This window comes from Scophthalmus maximus, chromosome 11, assembly GCF_022379125.1.
Source record: "Scophthalmus maximus strain ysfricsl-2021 chromosome 11, ASM2237912v1, whole genome shotgun sequence".
Classification (NCBI taxonomy): Eukaryota; Metazoa; Chordata; class Actinopteri; order Pleuronectiformes; family Scophthalmidae; genus Scophthalmus; species Scophthalmus maximus.
The window spans coordinates 1562217-1582328 of NC_061525.1; the positions used below are offsets into that span (position 1 = coordinate 1562217).

Consider the following 20112-nt stretch of genomic DNA (forward strand, 5'->3'; position numbering starts at 1 on the left):
TTGCAGTGGGTGAAAGGTACATGTTTTGACAGAGCTGTGAAGATGAGCCTGACCCCGTCTAGGTGTGGCTAAGTAAATATCCCTTCCTGACCTGACGTGGCACCTGAGGCCTGATTCATACTCAAGCTTTTTGATGGTATTTGGCAGCTACGGGATGAAACAGTTTTGGCAAAATGTCTAATTATTATTAAGCCTAAGAAGGGGGGCAGATTTCTTGGAAGCCAAGTCCTGAAATGTGTGTACCATGTCTCCTACAGAAAGGAAGCATTTATATATTATTAATACTGTCACAAACCTTTCGGTACAGTTGGCTGACCGGCTGCAAGGAGCGATGAGGTAGTGTATGACTTATCATTTCATTAGTGAAACTAACACTAATATAACCAGATACCAAATCTCAACACTAAGTTGACCAGTGCCATCAACACACATCTTTTCCCCTCATGGGCCCTGTTTACACTTACCATTAAGAGTGTGTCCAGTACTGTATCCCATCATTGCCCATGCTTTTACAAATATAATTCATTATGTTGTCTCATTAGTTTCCTTCTGCAGGTAAGTCATCAGGGCTCAGATCACACGGTAACTCCAGGTATCTTTTTTTTTTCTTCCATTCTGACATCACAAGTGATAAATGCACAATAACAAAGCAACATCACTTCATGACTTGGCCATACATTCAGAGATGTGTTAGTATGCAAGTATATGTTACATGTATGTTATGGCAAGGCTTGTTCAGATGAGAAGGGGGGGGGGGGGGGGGGCAAAGTGCACCAGTTTAGTGCTTTCATCAGGGTTTCGTTGTTGTCTTGGCAAACATTTGCACTAATCCATGTTTACGATCAAGTGTAGAAAGTGCTGCGACACATCCCTAAAGACAGAGCACAGTCGGCCACTAGGCATCAGCAGTTTGAGAGAATTCCTCAGACTGATCTGAAAGTCTATTGCTTCCTGCTCAGAACAGCACGGGGGAGCAGGGAGAAGGTGCAGTACTGGCTGATGGAAGAAAATGTGCGATCACTGGAGGACACAGTATTTCTTGTAGTCCGACTCAAAGTCTTCGTCCATGCTACTGGTGTCGGCCATCTTCTTGCCGTCAACCTTTGGCAGGAACTGGGAGTAGTTCACACCTTGCTGCTCATAGAAGAGAATGTAGGCTGAGTCGGTGTCGACCTCCTCAGTGTGCACTTCCTGAGGATTAAAAAAAATTAAATAATAATAATAAAAAAGGCCAAATAGCTGAGACAATTCTGTACAACATTTATAGCAAATTTAAGATCTGTAATGGCATGCATTGCTTTCTGCAAATGTCACATGTTTTTTTTATATTGAAAGAGGGAAAAAAAACGATATATCAAGGCCAATTTATACTACATTGAGTGTACACGAGAGACAGTTCGTTCCCACATTTTGATCAACTTGTGGACATAAGTATATATACAGAGAGGCACCACAACTGACCATCTTCCTCAGAGAGAGCTTATATGGAGGGTAAGTGACTTAATTCTGGCAGTCTTCTCACTTTCCAAAGTGTGTCTTTTTTAATTTCCATTTTGTCAAAATACCTACCAGTTATATCCAACAAAGGTAACTCTAGCAGTCTGAATAGTAGGACTGTGTGGGGTAAAAAGGCTGCAGGGGCTGTAGACAATTTAGCACGGTCACTAGAAACAGACCACTGGTCTATAGGCGCTGAAGCTGCTGGACAGAGAGTTGTCTGTGGCGTGGTCCTTGTGGTCCAGACCAATGCACCGTCGCATAGTTCCTAATAGCTTATGATAATAGCCATCAATTTGTCAATTTTAAACGATATCAATAATAATAGTGCTGTCTATATTAACGCGTTAATCTTTGCGTTAATTTTGAAATATTTAACGCATTAAAAAAATATAACGTAATTAACACAGCTGCATTTTGTTTACTTCCTGTGACAACGGCAGGATTTAAAAAAATAACTTTTTTTCATATTTGCTGAAACGGTCACTATATGTATGCGAGACAGATCATCTGGCGACCCCTACTGCCTTTAATGCCATTTGCATGAATCCACCGAGCCCAAAGAAAAATCTCCAATCACAGTCAGGGGGCGTCTCTCCTCTCTGTCAATCATCGAGGTACGCGCTGCGCAGCGCTGTAGAACCTGTGCACACACTCACTTGCTCACGCCTTAGCAATGAGGAGCTAGCAGCAGAAGCGGAATAAGTTTGAAAACACCATGGCAGAGAAACGGCAAGCATCGAAAAAACTGCCCACCTCCTTTGCCAAAAACTGCATATACGACAAAGACCACAAGCAAAAACGAAAAAGAGCTAAAAAGAAGGAAGCAGATCTAGCAGAGATAAAAACCTGTGTAAACATCGGAGCAGCGGTCCACAGATCTATTTATCGGTCTAATCGGTTTTGAGAGTTTTCCAGACATGTGTGTGCCGTTGCCTGTGCTCTCGCGGCTAAATGCTCCCCCATCAGTGTTGTACTGTTTGGTTAGCACCACTATTTATCACCAAACGTAGCATCACGTGCTATGCTAATTGCTAAGTATGTGTTGATATTCCCAGCTGTGGCTACAGTCACATTCACGTAGGCCTGCTGAATTTGCAAATGCACTCATCACTTTCGTATTTATTTATCACTGTAGAGCAGACTGTAAAATTATTTATTTTTATATGTGTAATTTCCTGTTTCTGTCAATAACGCAGCAGCGTTTCAAGACAAAGGTGACGTTCCCGTGTATGTTTTCCCGAAGCAAGAGTCCACTTTGGCCATGGCGAAAAGTAAAATGCACATCGCCCCTGCGTTGAAACCAAGCAGTAAAGGCGAACAGCACGTAATTACACTGATAATCATGACTACAGATCATGTACTGAATGGATTTATTCCCCCTCATAGTATTTTGACCTGTAAAAAATTTGTAAGGATGAATATTTTTTCCTGGATCATAGTTTCACATACTCATGTTGCTTTTCTACATAGATGATGACTTTGCTGGGGGAACAGCTGAGGAAGGAATATTCAATACACCTACTTTGTATTTTATTCATGTGCAAAATAAAGCTTGACAATATTACACCATTGTTTACTTAGATAAATTTGTTATGCTATTCTTTGAAATATTGCATAGGTAGTACTGAATCATTGAATCTGATTACCTCAAATTAATTTATTTGTAATGCCTTGAATTGAAACTCGGACATTGGTCAAATAAACAAGCGTCTCTGCCCCAGCAGAAGCTCCACATCGCAGGCAGTGGCCGACACCGGTTACCGATGAATTTTGCAAAGGTAAAATAATTCTGAGTTAGTTCTGGTCTCTTGTATAATATCCTTAGGAAGCCTCTTTTCAAAATGTAGCTTCCTGATTTTTCTTGAGTTGTTGATTGCTCAGCAACGCTATGACGAGTGAGCACTGGTTGCAAGGCTGAAGGCAGAGACTGCGTTGCAATGACATCACATTTCTGCCGAAGTCAGTTAAAAAAAACAGCTGCTGAATGCATGCTGTGTGTATTTGTCTGTTTACTGAGTGTTTTGACACTTTTACAGTCCCTACAGAGCCCTTAGACCTTATTTATTATGAAAGAAAGACAGGAAATCTTTTTGACAATATGGGCCCTTTAAATGTAATTTTTCACTTTATATTAATTACAATCACATAATTGCATCCCTTATTGCATGTTCAGTCAGTCCCTAATTCGGAACTTCCTCAATGGGAAACAGAAAAAGTAGAAACACAGATTTGTCTGGCTGAGGAACAAATCACCCTCACACAACTACAGCAAACCAAGCCAGACTTCAGATCCACCTAATAAAAGCAATCTTGAAATTTGGCAATCTTGAAAAGTTTGTTTATTGATCAGGGTGATCCAATCCAATGTTGCTCTGAAAAACGTGAGGAAAGTTATCAAGATTACGTGTTCCTGGATAGAAAAACAGGATTGCCAAATGCGTATAATTTTAATGCAGATTAAATTTTTGAACAACTGGGCCCAGGTTCTTATTCATAGACAGTTAAATAAAATACCTAGTCACGTGCTAAGCATCAGATAAAATATTATAATTTGTGGTGGTCTGTATATATACATATTTATCTCGTGCACAGGGTGGCTGTGGCTCAGGCTCATCCATTGACCAGAAGGTCAGTGATTCAATCCCCAGCTCCTCCAGTTCACATGCCGAAGTGTGCTTGGGCAAGACACTGAACCCCCAAATTGCCCCAGACAGCTGTGCATGAATGATAGCACGTGTAATAGAAAAAAACTTGCTGTATAAATGTGTGCGAATGGGTGAATGTGCCTTGTGTAAAGCATTTGGAGTGGTTGATAAGACTACAAAATCTTCTATATGAATGTATTTTGTTTAACATTTACAAATGAATCAAAACGTGTGAACAAATTAATGAAAAAAAAAATGCTAAAAGTCTAATTCAATGTGTATAAGCACCGTGTGATGGTGAGACATTGTGTGTTCAGCCAGTTATCTATGAAAATAAAGTAAATATGCTAATTAAGCGTAAATAAATACAAACATATGAACAGCCTCTTACCTTGCAGCTGCTGTCGTTGTAACAGTACCACTTTTCATTGGGGTTTTTGGCATATGTCACATAGTGGCCCCCTCCCATGATTCCTGAATGACACTGAGGAGATAAACCATAACAATATGTAGATTTGTGTCACACAGAAAGCTTATGGAGCGAGAGCATATTATCTGTATGACAGGGACTTACTGATATTGCATAGAGGTTGTAGATGGCGTCCAGACACATGTTGTCTCTGTGCTGTAGCAGTGAGTTGTAAGGGTCCATGCTGCAGTCTGAGCTCAGCCCGTTGCTGTCACCGTTCAGCAAGCCCACATCGCAGTGGCTGCTCGAGGCCTCAGTACTGCACAACGACTCTGATGCGTTCGCCTCTGCTGATCCAGGAAGGCCTGCAGCCGCTGCTGCTGTGCTCCCCTCCATGTCCGTCTGTGGTGCAATGTCCCGAGGCTCAGCCTCATGATTTGCAGCTTCATCTAGGTTCTCCTTGCTGTTGGAGAGGCGGTGTCTACTACCCAGCTGAGGCAGGCGTAGTCGACCAGGCCTGCGGCCTCCACCGCTGGTCTTTGGGCTGCTGGTCCGGCTGAGAGAAGGTGCAGACTTCCTGCTGGAGGCAGGGGAGGCTGTTGGGAGACCACAGGGTGAAGCACCTAGTTGATAAACTGCTCTCCACCTTTACACTACAGTTTTTTTTTTCTCACATTATGTCCAGCCTTCAAGGCAGCATTAAAAAACATTCCATGTAATGAATAACATGTGGTACCTTTTGGGAAGTTGCAGAAGCCAGCAGGAGCAGAGATGGAGGACAGGTTGTCTTCTCCAACCCTCAGTAGATCTTCACTCTCACTGTGCGAGTGGAGGCAGTGCTGCTGCAGGTCTCTGGGAGCCAAGAAGGCGCTGGGGTCAAAATTTCCCCGCGGGAACTTTACAATCTTCTGGGATTTGATCCACCGACCATTAACAAACTGGAAGCGCTTCAGGTGGACAATCTGGTGAGGAGACCACACGTCACACTCTATCCTATAACAAACTATTTCCAAAGCAAAAGGTAACTACTACTGAAACAACATAAAAAGCTCTATGCAACCCCCCCCTCAAAAAACAACTATCCCAGTTACTGTAGAAAAGAGCTCAGATCTGACACAGGAAAGAGGTGAACCACTGACCAAAATGGGTGGCAGCCTCCAGAGGTCTAGTTTCTTAGTGGCTAGCCGATGAGTCTTGCACTTGGAGCAGTAATAGAGCTCGTCCTCTCCCAGCTCCTCCTCACTGGTGAAGGCCTTCAGACAACTGTCCAAGCTGATGGGCTCAGCCTGGGCACGACGGGACTGCTCCACGCTGCAGTGCTCCTCCACTATCTGTGGGGGAGACCATGATGTGATGAGACAGATGCATTCACAGCGAACCATTCTGCTTATTACTAGCTGTATGCTAACTGTCTTCATGCAGTGAAAGCACCACAATTCTCACAAGGTTTTCCAGACAAATAACATTCAGGATAACTGAGGCCGGACCACGCTTGCGCTGTCATTATTCATTATTTCATAGAAATGATTGTTGGGTCAGAGGTCAAAGCTAAGCTTAGGGTAAGGTTAAGCATTAGGCAAGTTGTTGTTATCATTAGGGTCAGGGCTGTGTCTGCAGGAAATATGAATAAATGTCTATATGATGTCCCCATGAAAACATGTGTGAGTGAGTCTCACCCTCTCCTGGGAGGTCTGGTAGCGGAGGTGCAGGGCAGTGGGGTCCCAGTCCACAGCTATATAAGCATTTCCGACAGAGGCTCTGTCCTCTGTGCAGTCTATTGTACAGCCTCGACAGAACCTGAAAAGAGCACACACACAAAAACGCGCACACACACACACACACACACACACACACACACACACACACACACACACACACACACACACACACACACACACACACACACACACACACACACACACACACACACACACACACACACACACACACACACACACACACACACACACACACACACACACAAAAATCACTTTATTTATGGCGTGCACGATAGGTTGTTTTTAAACATTTTCACCAATTTCCCTGGGAAAAATAGCCTGACGTAGCCAGACTAATACTCAAATGTGTATTATTCTGGAACGTCTTTTCATTTGCAATTTCCAAGATCGTACCAACAGACGCAGACCAAAATTCCTCCGGACACAATTGAATAGACATACAACCAATGACAGTAACGAATAATGTCTAATGAGCGACGTGAACATGTCAACAGACCTGAGCAGAGAGGAGATGCCTGTGATGATTATTCTACAACGTCTGTAAACATGTGTTGCCAATTTGTGCTTTTATACAAATGCTCGTTCATCAGCGGCAGCTATCTTGGTTGTTTACAAAGATAGCGTCATTGTATAAACCCCGCCCATTATCAGGTCATCGGCTGTGATTGTACTGGCAAGATTTCTGCCACAGGGAAATCACTTTCCAATGGAGGGGATCCAAAACCGAGTCTGGCAGAGCAAATTAAAGGAGCTTTCAGAATTTGCCTGGGTCCCAGGCTAAGGGAATAATCCATGGATCTTGAAATAATCAGGCATATTAAGGGGACCGAAATCTATGTGTGTGCAATTTGGTTCAGCTTGATTAACTACAAGAGGACTGTTACAGTTTCATGTTTTGCTTTATGTGAACAGACCATAATTATGAAGTTTTATTTAGGGAGAACAGCTGTTGATGTGGTTCCACTACCAAAAGCACTATAAATAGAGGCACTGTATGAATGCGTGAGTGAATATGACCTGTAATGTAAAGCACTTTGAGTGGTCGTTAAGACTAGACGGGCTGCTATATAAAAAGATTCTTACTGAGAAAAGCATATAAGGGTTGTAATTCATACACAACAAATTCCTCACTAACTATCAATAAGCAGTAAGTAGGAGGTTATTGAGGGATAACTGACCTGGTGATTGTAGGAGGGTCATGTAGAACACAACATTAGAAGTGCTTTATAATGACTAATAAAGGGCCAATATGCTCCTTACAGAGCCACCAGGCTCCTCTCCTCTGGAACCAGCTCCCAGTTTGTGTCAGGGATGCAGATACCCTGTCTACATTTAAAGTTAAACTTAAAACCTTCCTTTTTGATAAAGCTTATAGTTAGAACTGCTCAGGTGTTTAATAAACCATTTCTTTATTATGCTGTTATAGGCCTAGACTGCTGGGGGAACTTATATCATGAGCATCTTTCTCCCTCTCCCGTTCTCTCCTTCTCCCTCTTTCTCTCCCTTTATATCTCTCTCCTTCTCCCACCTTTTCAATCTCTCTCTCTCTCTCTGCCCCATGTATCTACATTACATGTCACTAACTCTGTTTTCTCTCTCCCCTAGTAGATCTGACCCCAGATCTTCAGGATCCAAACCCGTCATTATTATTATTACTATCATTATTATTAATAACATCATCGTATTTATAAGTATCAGTTTTCACTAATTATAAGTATCAGTCTGGTAGAAATTAAAGCAACTGTTATACTACCCCCCCATCCCCCGATATGTTTACAGTACATGTCACTAACCCTGTTTGTGTTTTCTATCTCTCCTAGTGTATCTCTGACCCCAGAGCTGCAGGACCCAAACCCGTCATTATTATTATTGCTATTATTAATATTAATATTAACATCATCACTAATAATGACAACAACATAATTGTATTTTTTAATTATAAGGATCAGTCTGGTAGAGATTACAGCGGCGGTTGTACAACTGTCCTCTCTCTCTCTTCTCTCTTCTCCTACTGTCTCACCTCCCACCCTCTTTCTGCCCACCTCTCCTCTCTTCCTCCTCTCTCTCCTCACCCCGACCGGTCGAGACAGATGACCGCCCACAACTGAGTCTGGTTCTCTCAGAGATTTCTTCCTGTTAAAAGGGAGTTTTTTCTCTCCACCGTCGCCAAGTGCTTTGCTCATTGTGGGATTTGTTGGGTTTTCCCTGTAATATTGTAATATTGACCTCACTATGTAAAGTGCCTTGAGACAATGTATGTTGTGATATGGCGCTATACAAATAAAATTGAATTGAATTGAATTGAATTGAACAGTATGTGCCTGCTAATAAGAAACTAGGTAATTGTGAATAAGTGAACCGTAATGTGAAGTGTTAATATTTTGGCTTGTGAAATTTTGTATATATCTTTTTTAAACAATCTTACCCTAAAATCTAGACAACATCTCCCCAGTAGCAGATCTGTAAGTCCTTACTTTGAAAGAAATGTGAGACGTGAAGCAACTCTTACCTGTACCAGGGACACCAGGCACACGAGTTGCCATCCTTACCCACTACCCGTAAAGTGAAAGGGTACTGGTAGCCCATGCTGTCATCACTGCAGGTTAAGGGGTGTGGGGGAGAGAGAATCAAGTTATTTTCTGCTAAAATTTGTTTTGTTCTTAATCTCATGCTTTTACTGTGGATGTCATCAGCTTGCTGCAGTGTGTTTTTCACATTTCACAGATCACTTGCACGCTCATGGTACAAAACTGGTCTTTGTTTTATAATCTATCTCATGAGTCATTTTGACCGTTGGAGAAGCCACAGTAAATTACACTATGATGCTATGTTCACACAAATAGAGTTTCATATCTTTTCGTGTGACTGGTGGACGAGGTTGAACTGTGTAAAAAGCGAGAAAATACACAACAAACGTGAAGTAAAGGGAGGATGGTATCAGCCTACCAGTCCTGGGCATGGTTGCTAGCTTCCTGTGGGGGCAGTGGGCTGGCCAGCCGGGACACTTGGATCCAGACGGCATCATAAAGGTCTTTCTTACTAGTGTGGACGGTGCAAGGGACTATGAGGGGCATGCCGAACAGACTGGGTCGGTTTTTCTGAGATGACAGGAAGTACAGCTCTGTGCGCATCTAAAAGTGGAAACAATCACATGTAAATTCTCACCGACCGAGAAACTGCAGTAAAGCAGCTGTTACAAAATGGAAAAAAAAAAAATTCTAGCCAACATAATTTACCAGTGTATGCATGTATGTAAAAATATTTTTCTCCATAAAATCACAGACAGCAGTTTTCCTCACCATCTTCCTGTGCATGGCGATGATGTATCCAATGAAAGGGCTTTCAACTGGTGTGATGTATCCGTTGGTGACTCCACCGGCCAAGGGCGTTTCTGGGCTGCAGGGCACCACAGTGCTGGGCCCACCGTTGGGGATGAGGAGGGGCTTGTTGCCCAGGTGGCCATTAGCAGCTGAGCCATTGGCTATTGGGTCGATGTCTAATGAAGTAGATGAGAGAAAGGCAGAACAAAAGGCAACTGTAACTCTCAACAGATCTATGGTTAAACACAAAACTTGCGTGGCCCAGCTCACCTGTCAGTGTGGGTGAGCTCAGTGATGTTGGTGAACCAGGCACCGGGATCTCAAAAGCACACAGGAAGCCATTAACCGACAGACGCACTTTCTGGTTGTCCTGAGGGAAGTTCTACACACAAAGCATTTGTACATCAGGCTGCAGTGTTGCTGTCCTTCAGACACTCCAGAGTGGCATATCCACTAAACAGTTCAGACCATCACTTTGCACCCTGCACCCTTTCTCAGACATTTATTATCATTACTTTTGATACGACACAGACACATACACAAGCTGAGCTGACTTCTGGTCTGGATTTATGCTGCTCAGCTCTACAAGAGTTTGTGTTATTTTTAAATTTTGACGCCCTTTAAACACTTTTTTTTACTGCAGACATATTAAATATCGGCAATAATCGATATCGGCCCTGAAAAGCCATATTGGTCTACCCCTACTTAACAGAACAAGTCACATTCACACATTCATACTGCTACAGTATTTACACATCATACACTGCCGGAAGAATTTAGGGTTAGAAGTCTTGACAAAGCACTTTTCTGCATGAGATTTGGGGAAGCTGGGATTGGCATTCTGGTTAGTGAATGACCTTCTCTACCTACCTGCTGTCCCTACTCCCTACACAGTGGGACAGCAGGTATGTGAACATTTGACCACCCCTGGTGGGAGGAGATAGTTGTATTTGTGTCTTGTTGTTCTCCCTGTTAAGTGCGGAGTTTCCCAAAGCGCATGTGCTGGGAGTGTATTGTGTGTGTTCTATGTAAGGAAGAGGGAGGCCTACGTTGTGCAAAGTTTAAGTAAAGTTTTCCTAAGCACAGTTGTCATTGTACTTATTGAACCAACACTCCCTTTTTGCCTGAGGTGTGCCTTTTATTCTTTTTCTCCTGTTTATTTTAGAGAAGCAGGTAAGATCCCTGTATTTTATTGGATTATTTTTTAAGTTTACAACACTGATCTAGTAGGTTCTGTTTATTGTTCTGAGTGCTGATGCTCCTTCTACACTGATAGATACATAAATCAGCTTGAACAGAGGGAAACTTAATTGACAATATATGTATTGAAAATGTATATACAATTAAACAATATTAGTTGCATTGATAGAGAGCTGAAGAAAAAACGATTATAGAAGTTGTTTAATTTCCTGCAACTTGAACTTAATTTAGAAAGGATATTTTCTGGTGAGCAACAGCAATCAGATTAAGGATAACGAGACAAATCAAACCGGCTCCTGTTCTCACCAGCAAACCTGAAGTGAATGAAGCCCAAATGCAAATTTCAATTCTGGCGCATATCATTTACAGTTGCCTTTAAGTGTGAGTGTCTAATGTCACTGAAAACAGAATTCTGCAAAATGTGCACAGAATCCTTGTTGCATACAGTTGTTGTGGTAAAGTTTGTGAAGTAAAAGTGATAACAGAAATAAAAAAATAAATCTAGTTTTAATTTTGAACATAATAAACTTCAGCTAATTTCCTTTTTAAAGGTCCATCCATCCATTATCTATACCGCTTCATCCATTAAGGGTCACAGGGGGGCTGGAGCCAATCCCAGCTGACATTGGGCGAGAGGCAGGGTACATCCTGGACAGGTCACCAGCATATCGCAGGGACACATTCACTATTCAAATTCACATCTACAGTCAATTTATGAGTTTCCAAAGACCTAACCCCAATCTGCATGTGTTGGACTGTGGGAGGAAGCCGGAGATCCCGGAGAGAACCCACGCATACAGAGGGAGAACATGCAAACTCCACACTCCCTGGTCAGTTTAAACCTTCTTTCTGTGAGGCAACCGCTACACCACCATGCAGCCCCCTTTTATAATGTAATTAACATCAATTTAAGAGAAGGAAAACTTTCCAATGAAGTGTCCAGGTTTTTTATTTTCTCACGTGATTTGAGTTTTTAGAACCCTTTACATTTTTGCCGATAAGCCTTGCTATGTTCTATTCACACTTAACACTTAAAATAGTAAAAAATTAGATCATGTGATATAAAAGGTGCAACCCTTCTTGCTACACAGTCATTGCTCCTGTGATCATGTCTCTGACAGACAAAGACGCTACTGTTTGGTGGCCTTATTCATACCAACACCCCCATCCTGCCTGTAAAAGATTTGATATCTAATTATGTTATATAGCACAACAGATCAAGTCTTTGCTCTCTGTGTTTCCAACTACATCTTTGTGAGATGAGGTGCAGTGCAGCCAGTCTTAGTACCTTGATATTGGAGGTGTGGACCTCAGCCAGGAGGATCTGCTCTGGCTTCAGACTACACAGTTCACTCAGTAGTTTCTTCAGTCCCGTGTACTTTTCATCCATATTCAACCGCAGGCCATAGCGCACTGGTGTGGAGCCATCCAGTTTGATGACTGCAAACACGCCACAACATGACACATGGTTCAGGCTTTGTTATTGCAAGAAGAAGATTTCAGTTTGAATGTCTGTGTCCCCATCCTCCAGCCTCCTCACCAGTGATTTCCAGATGCATGGAGCTGTCCATGGGCAAGGGCAGAGACAGGAAGTTAAAAGGGTCAAAGCGAGCGCTAATGTGGCCACAGGTCTTACACTTCACCTGGGACTTGAGCTGACCGTGGAACAGATCCACCACAATGGAACGGTTCCTGCGCAGGTGGTTCTCCCATGCCTATGGGGTGAATAGAGACAAACAGAAACAAACAGAACATCGATAAAGCTCCATTGCCAATTGATAATAAAGGTCTGCTGATGGACTGACTGGTGTAGATTCATCTGTATTCTCCTCATTCCTTGACTTTTAGATTGGACACCAGAGGACGTGACGGCTCATTACCACCATATACTTCTTAAGGAGAGGAGGGCTCAATTCTCATCTGACTCAATGAAGTCCTACGTGGCTATTCCTCTTCTTTTTACACTACTCCATCATTCACCCTGCAACTAAGTTCATCAAAACTCTGACATTTTGACAGTGCTTGTAAATTTAAGTTTCTGTCAGTTATGAAGTTATGAAATTTAAAGAAACGATACACTTAGTAACTTAGCAAAAGTAACCCCTTTCACAGTAAAGTCTGAAACTCAAGGCAGAATGTATGTGAAGTGAACATGAGGAGAAGAGACAGATTGTTAAAACCTTGTTCTTTAAAGATCCAGCAAACACACAGCAACATATTCATTGATTCGGAGTCCTGTTTGTGATCACCTGTTAAATGAAAAAAAAAACATTCACTCTTGTTTAGCTGTTTTTGGTCTCAACAAGCTCCTGAGGGAGATCTCCAAAGCACTCAGGTCACAGACCCCCACTGCTTCTGCTTCTCCTGTCCCACCCTCACTTTCATCTCACCTCATACCCCCACCTTCACCACCCCTCACACCCTCAAACACTCAGCCCCGTGCTCCAATCTGTCCCTCTCCACAAATCAGGTGAGAAAAGAGCACAGGAAAATCAAGGCAAGGAAGGCTGCAGGTCCAGACGGCATCAGCTCTCGGCTTCTCGAGTCCAGTGCAGACCAGCTGTGCGGGATTGTTGAGCATGTTTTCAACCTGAGTCTGAAGTTGGGGAGAGTTCCACAGCTGTGGAAGACATCCTTCGTGGTGCCGGTACCAAAAGCACCGCACAAGGACCTCAGCTACAGGCTGGTGGCACTAACATCGCGCCTGATGAAGACGCTGAAGACGCTGGAGCGGCTGGTCTTCGTCCATCTCCACCCCCTGGTGAGACCATCGATGGACCCGCTGCAGTTCACCTACTAGCCTGGCATTGGGGTAGATGACACAGTCATTTTCCTCCTCCAGAGCTCTTTCTCACCTGGAAAAGCCTGGAAGCACTGTGAGAATCATGTTCTTTGATTTCTCCAGTGCCTTCAACACCATCCAGCCTATGCTCCATAGAAACAAGCTAAAGCACACAGGAGTCAATCCCCACCTCACATCCTGGATTATTGACTAGCTCACCAACCGCCCACAGTATGTGAGGAAAATGGACTGTGTTTCTGACACAGTGGTCTGGGGCACAGGCTCGCCGCAGGGAACAGTCTTGGCTCCTTTCCTGTTCATCCTGTACACTGCAGACTTCATGTACAGCACAGCCACCTGCCATCTGCAAAAGTCCTCTGACGACTCTGCCATCGTCGGCCTCATCACAGATGACAATGACAGGGATTACAGAGAACTGACCCAGGACTTTATAGACTGGTGCCAGTGTAACTGCCTCCAGATCAACGCTGAGAAAACCAAAGAACTGGTGGTGGATTTCCGCAGGCGCAGTCATTCCCCCCCCGTAGTACCTGGGTGTTCACCTGAACAATGAACTGGAGTGGACAGACAACACCATTGCACTATACAAGAAAGGCCAGAGCAGACTGTACCTGCTCAGGAGAATCAGGTCCTTTGGAGAGCATGGGGCGCTCCTGAGGACCTTTTTTGACACTGTGGTGGGTTCAGCCATTTTTGTATGGTCTGCTTGAGCAGCAGCATCTCAACTGCTGACAGGAAGAGACTTGATAAACTGATCAGGAAGGCTGGCTCAGACCTGGGATGCCCGTTGGACACAGTGCAGGTGGTGGGTGAGAGGAGGATGATAGCTAAGCTATCATCAGTGATGGAGAACGACTCCCATCCCATGCAGGACACTGTCACTGCACTGAACAGCTCATACAGCGACCGGCTACTTCCCCCCAAGTGTGTGAATGAAACTATGTTCATCAGCAGTTCAGCAGAAAAGTGGACCCAAATATAGGTAGAGTTTACTTTGATACAGAAGAAAACTTACAAACACACTGATTCTCAGGCAGGTAGTTGAGTTTGCATGATTTATAAGCACTGCTGTTTTCTTTTACACTTTGAAATCCTCTGCCTGGTGCGCTCACACCGGAGGCGATGCGAATTTCGAGGCATTGACTCGGGGAGCAGGAATAGGTGCGATGAGAATCAGGGCGTCCATCGCTCGAGTTGAAATATTTGAACTCCGGCCACATATTCGGGACGCGATAAGCCAATGAGCGTTGAGATCATCCCTCCGTCACCTGTCGTCAGACGTCCTGTCATTGCATCAGGAATGGAGGATCACTATTGTCGCTGTGTGTGCGCAGCCCGACCGGGTTGATATTTGCACAATGACCGGGTGAAGAAGGCGAGGGCTCTGCATAAAGTGAACAACGAAGTTGGAGACTAGCTAGCTAGTTAGCCCCCGTTAGCACAACCACTTTGTGTACATTCCCCAGCGGCACTACCATCTGCCTTTTTTTTCCTTCAACAGTTCATGTTTACCTGCATGTGTGTGTGTCTTTGTCTGCGTGTGTTTGTTTAGATGATGTTTGAGAAAGTGGAAGGAATTGAACGGGCAAACTTTTGCGCGAATGACACAAATACGCACACATTTCTGCTTGCGACCAAACTCGCGTGAGCAAAGCAAAGCGAGAATTCACATCACTTCCGGTGTGAACCCAACCACTATTCCACAGTGACATATACATTATTCATTGAATTTGTAGACGGTTGTGTTTGATCAGCGGTGTGACTGACCTCAGAGGCCACCTCCAAGTCAGGCCGGCCATCACTGTCCTTCAGCTCCACATAGGGTTTCTCATGGACTCTGTTTAGATCTTCATGGAGCCCATCAAGCAGGAAGGCTAGCAGCTCCTGGGAGTCCTGCTGCTGGAAGCCATTGAAGCGTGGGGCATACTTTGCTATTGTCCACTGGAGTGGAAGTAAATCATAAATAAAAGATATTTCTATTTTACTTTATTTTGTGGAAATGTTCCTGTAGCTTAGACACATCACATTAACATAGAAGTCTGGATTCAGCTTGCAAAAAACTTAAGGATCACGAACAAAACCTTACCGGACCAATTAATAAACTAAACTAGTAGGGCAAACAACTGCACACTCAACTTTAACACAGATACTAAAGGAGCATCAATGGCAGATTGTTAGACAACTAAAAAGACAACTGTCTTAAACATGTGGACGAATAATGAAACTGCTTACTCTGAGTTTCAGCGGAGCAACATTCTTCTGTGTGCCACTCCACAGCTCCATCACCAGGTCGCCATAACACTTGGCCATGTGACCTCGCATCCCGATGGGGTTGGTTCTGTAAATGCACCAACACAGGCCAGTTGAGATCATGATTTCAGAATAATGGTGGCAAGATTTAAACAAAAGAGATGGTTGGAAGTGGCACCTATTGAGCTCATAGAGGTGTCTCCCTAAGATGAAGTAGTCTGTAAGAGGCTTGGTGTTGCTCACACACTGGATACTGGAGTTCATGAAGCAGGTGTTGCCGAGGTTACTGAGACCAGTGGCTCCTTTCTCTGTAGGAACTTGGTAAGAAAACAAGGACAAACTGATGAGATATACAGAAACAGATGAATGAGGATAATTGTCGACCAGTAATAACTGTTGCAGCAGCATGTCCTATAGGATGCAGAGATACCTGGAAAAATGTATTTTTAATTTATGCATGACGTCATTTTCTTACTTCTTTGTTACATCTTCAGGATGGCACTTTTCAAATGACATATGATTGTAAATCATTTACTGATCACTATAAAATTTCGATTGGCCACATTTGTCATGACCTTTTACTGATCAGTTTCAAAAGTTATTTGTTTGGAGATACCTTTCCGAGGAATGTTCCAGCGTGTTTGGTGAAAATACGCATGCACGAACACACACGCACACACACACACACATTCTTCAGACCCTTGGGGCGAGTCTGACCACCAGGTGACAGAAACCTGTCTCCCAACTCAACTACTTTCAGCCACTTAAAGGGGCAGTAAGCGATTTTGGAGAGAGCTTGTCTCTTTCTTTGTTGTTGTTTTGATTTTCCTGCTCCGGCCCTGAACCTGTGTCCTCGGGTATGGGAGACCGACGCGGAAACCGCTAGGCCAAAAATGTAGTGTTGTAGAACCATCCACGAGCAGGTCTATAAGGTATGGAAGTGAATCTCTCTCACCAGACTCTGAAATTTATAAGGCACTGAATTCATAAGGCACTGAATTTCTGCCAATTAATTTTTTTGCATTGAAATTATGTATCAGATTTTTTTGCATTCAACACTTCAAAATTTGAATAACTGATTTTCACCTGTAATTTTCAATGTTAAAAAAAAAATTCTGTGTAAAAAAAATTCTGCATAAAAAATTCAGATGCAACGTGAGTTTTGATGAACTGTGTGAACTCAAACCAACATCCAGCCATTCACTGTGGTAAAGTTGGAAATATAATCACAGATTCTGACTTTTCAACTAATAATTTAGCCCCAGTGAACTTATTGATTCTTTTGTAGCCAAGGTCCCTGCACACTCAGGGCTCCAGAGTCAAGAATTTTCCTTGGTCGCACCAGTGCGCCAGACATTTAGCAGGTCTGTCTGTGTGTAGCGCTGTTTTTTTTCCACCAGCCTATAGCGAAGAAGAAAACCACGGTCTGAGCCAATCAGAGGCAGAAAAGGGCTGGCCTTCGTCTCTGATACTGGTATTCTTATTTCCTGAATGTTGGTAGTTGGGGATGGGCATCGAAATACCGTATTAAACGGGCCCACGGGCAATATTATGAAAGACCGTAGAATCGATAAGCTCCGACGTTATCGGTGCTGCAAGAGTTAGCAGCGTCTGAGCGGTGGCAGAACCGGCGCCAGCTCCCGCTGCCCCTCACACGCAGACCTGCTCCGTGTGGGGATGGTGCAGCAGTTGAACCAGTCAAAAAATCGATGCTCGTTGCGACAAGTGTAACTAATGTTTTGCAAGTAAAGGCAGTAACATGAGGGATCTGTGGAAACATTTAGTGAAAGTTTAAGTCAACTCTACTTCTGCTGGTCCCAGTCAGAGACAACACCTCCAGCTAGTGGGAGGAAGACTGAGGAGAGGGTAAATGAGTGACACCTCACTGTGACCTAGTTCATAGTGAAGACCTACAACCCTTTACAACAGTAGAGTCCAACAGTTTGTCTGTACATATAGAGTTGTTTTATTTCATTTATTCGATGGGCTTTATGTTAGTCCCATCACTCAACACACAACATCATGTAGTTTATATTAGTTATCTGTTCAAAATAGAGCTGTTCAGTGTTCAACAATGTTCAACTATGTACTGTGTACAGTCTGAAAAACAAAACATTTGTCTATTCTACTCCTCACTGCTTTAAGTCAGAAATGATATCAAAATTTAACACTGCTTATAACATCGCCAAAGACAAGCTACTATTTACAAAATTTAGATCCCAAATCATCCTCATGAAAAAGCAACTTTATTCCTGTTTACAGTCATTTACATAATGTGTTAAGAAATTACAAATGTATATGGGAACTGTCAAGAAAAAGGTATAATAGATGTATCATTTCGGTGCCAAAATCACCCCTTGCAATGCAAGAAATTAAACATTGTACAACATCTAAGATGTGCAATATACAATAATAAAAATATGAATGTATTAATTACTTATAATAAATAATTCAAGAAACTGTTGAGAACTGTTAAGAATAATTTCAAACCTTTTTCAACTCATTTTGCAGCTGCAACTCAAAGGCGGACCTGCAGTCTTGGATGATGCATAAAAACGTGCATGCATTGGTAACTTGCATCAAGACGTGACAGCATACAGAGTTCATCATGTTGTCAACTCGTGACTGACAGTTCAGAGGGGCAGTTTGTCTTTTTTGTAATTGAAAGTGTTCAGGGCTTTGCTAGAATTTGGACCCAAAATGCAGACGACTAGACTCCATGAAGGTTAATAGTTAATAGTTTTTCAAGCAATAGAGGGTGAGGATTGAGGGTGGCAACGTTGAGCAGTTAGGTAGAGAAGCAGGAGCAAGGCAGCATGAGTTCGGCAATGGTTTCGTCACTGAGTTCCAGTCTTGGGCTGAGTTCCAGGACTCATACCTGGCACTGCCTGCCTCAGAAACTGAGCAAAACGATCAGAGAAGGCAAAATCTCTGAACAAGATCTATACCAAGTCATAAAAGAAACTGTCCGAGTGTTTAACCACGGTCAAGACGAAACAATCTGGCGATGACTCACAGCTTTAATGCAGGAGATAACGAGCTTGATCAGGAACCGGTGTGCAGCCCAGCGAGGAACTCAGGAAGACCACGCCCACTGACAGACAGAGAACTTATAGACAGAGGTGGCGTCAAGTCGGAGCCATGACATAAACTTTATGTTTGCGGCGCCCCCCATGGTTGACAGCGCCCTTAGCATTTGCCTATATAGCCTATGCCTAGGCTGCTCATAGAGACCAATGTTATTCCTTCAGCCTGGAATTCGGTTTGTTTGGATGAAACTTTTGCTGTAGCTTATTGTGTACTTCACTCTCTGACTAGGAGGAGGCTGTGCTTGTGTTTTAATAACGTTTCGTTTGTTAGCTATTGATCAGAAATGTCGGAATCTGTGATTATCTTTCCAACTTCACCACAGTGAATGGCTGGATGTTGGTTTGAGTTCACACAGAATCGATAGCTTATCCTTGGTGTCTCGGATATTGCATCTGAATTTTTTTACACTGAATTTTTTTTAAATCAGTTTTTTAAATTTTGAAGTGTTGAATTCAGATGCAAAGAATTCCGATACATAACTTCAATGCAAAAAAAAATTCAGTAGCAGAAATTCAGTGCCTCTTGAATTTCAAAGTCTGGTGAGACATATTTGCTTCCATATGCCTGCACCATTTGTTTTGTTTTCGATTTACAGAGCCAGGGCTGCGCCGAAAACCAGGATTTTTTTTCGGCGCGGACACAGCTAGTGCTAGCGGACCGTGAGGAAATTTTTGCTGATTGTTACAAAACATGTATTGCTTAGAATCGCTTACTGGCCCTTTAAGGAGGGACCTAATACTGTGCATGTATTTTGATTAAAACTTATTCATTCACACTAAATGCTGCAATGACAACATGTGGAAAAACTGAAACATTTCCCTTCAAATCTAACATCTGTAATAGGGCAGTGTAGATATCCACCAATCAGAGCAGGTTTTGTAAGGATAATGTCTACTTTCTGCTCATGTACAAATGCAGTTAGCTCATCCCGTGTCCTCCAGCTCACCTTTGTGTCTGTCCATCTTGCTACTGTTGGCGATGAAAGACATCTCCTCAGGCCAGCTCATATCTTTGTTCCTGACTGTGGAAGAGGAGAAAGAAATTTCTCTGATCAAACCATTTTTCTCCCACTTTCGTTTGTTGTTATTCAGAATGAAAATATTTAAAAGAATCTTTGGTTGATTCTGACAAGAAATGGAGTAGAAAATAAAGGGAC

At 43.0% G+C, this 20112-nt stretch overlaps 1 protein-coding gene and 1 long non-coding RNA gene across 6 annotated transcripts in view; both read right to left on the reverse strand.

Moving 5' to 3' along the window:
- Window positions 1–358: 358 nt before the first annotated feature.
- Window positions 359–20112, reverse strand: part of usp32 (ubiquitin specific peptidase 32) — a 60782-nt gene continuing 41028 nt past the window's right edge. For 4 of the 5 annotated variants that reach the window (XM_035623326.2, XM_035623325.2, XM_035623324.2 and 1 more), the window contains exons 19-34: window positions 19903–19977; window positions 16045–16183; window positions 15849–15954; window positions 15384–15557; window positions 12354–12528; window positions 12102–12253; window positions 9884–9995; window positions 9593–9789; window positions 9240–9424; window positions 8803–8889; window positions 6231–6351; window positions 5694–5885; window positions 5291–5516; window positions 4720–5150; window positions 4537–4629; window positions 359–1191 (exon numbers count right to left, since the gene is read on the reverse strand). In XM_035623326.2, coding sequence (XP_035479219.2) covers window positions 1018–1191; window positions 4537–4629; window positions 4720–5150; window positions 5291–5516; window positions 5694–5885; window positions 6231–6351; window positions 8803–8889; window positions 9240–9424; window positions 9593–9789; window positions 9884–9995; window positions 12102–12253; window positions 12354–12528; window positions 15384–15557; window positions 15849–15954; window positions 16045–16183; window positions 19903–19977 — 2639 coding nt within the window. In that variant the 3' untranslated portion in view covers window positions 359–1017. Of the gene's footprint in view, window positions 1192–1223; window positions 3873–4536; window positions 4630–4719; window positions 5151–5290; window positions 5517–5693; window positions 5886–6230; window positions 6352–8802; window positions 8890–9239; window positions 9425–9592; window positions 9790–9883; window positions 9996–12101; window positions 12254–12353; window positions 12529–15383; window positions 15558–15848; window positions 15955–16044; window positions 16184–19902; window positions 19978–20112 lie in introns of those variants that run through there. The other variant, XM_035623327.2, reaches the window with a different exon arrangement.
- LOC118299514 lies at window positions 18096–19894 on the reverse strand. The gene is made up of 2 exons (XR_004789883.1): window positions 18883–19894; window positions 18096–18766 (listed from the first exon to the last, which is right to left on the reverse strand). It is a non-coding gene; the product is annotated as an uncharacterized LOC118299514 (long non-coding RNA).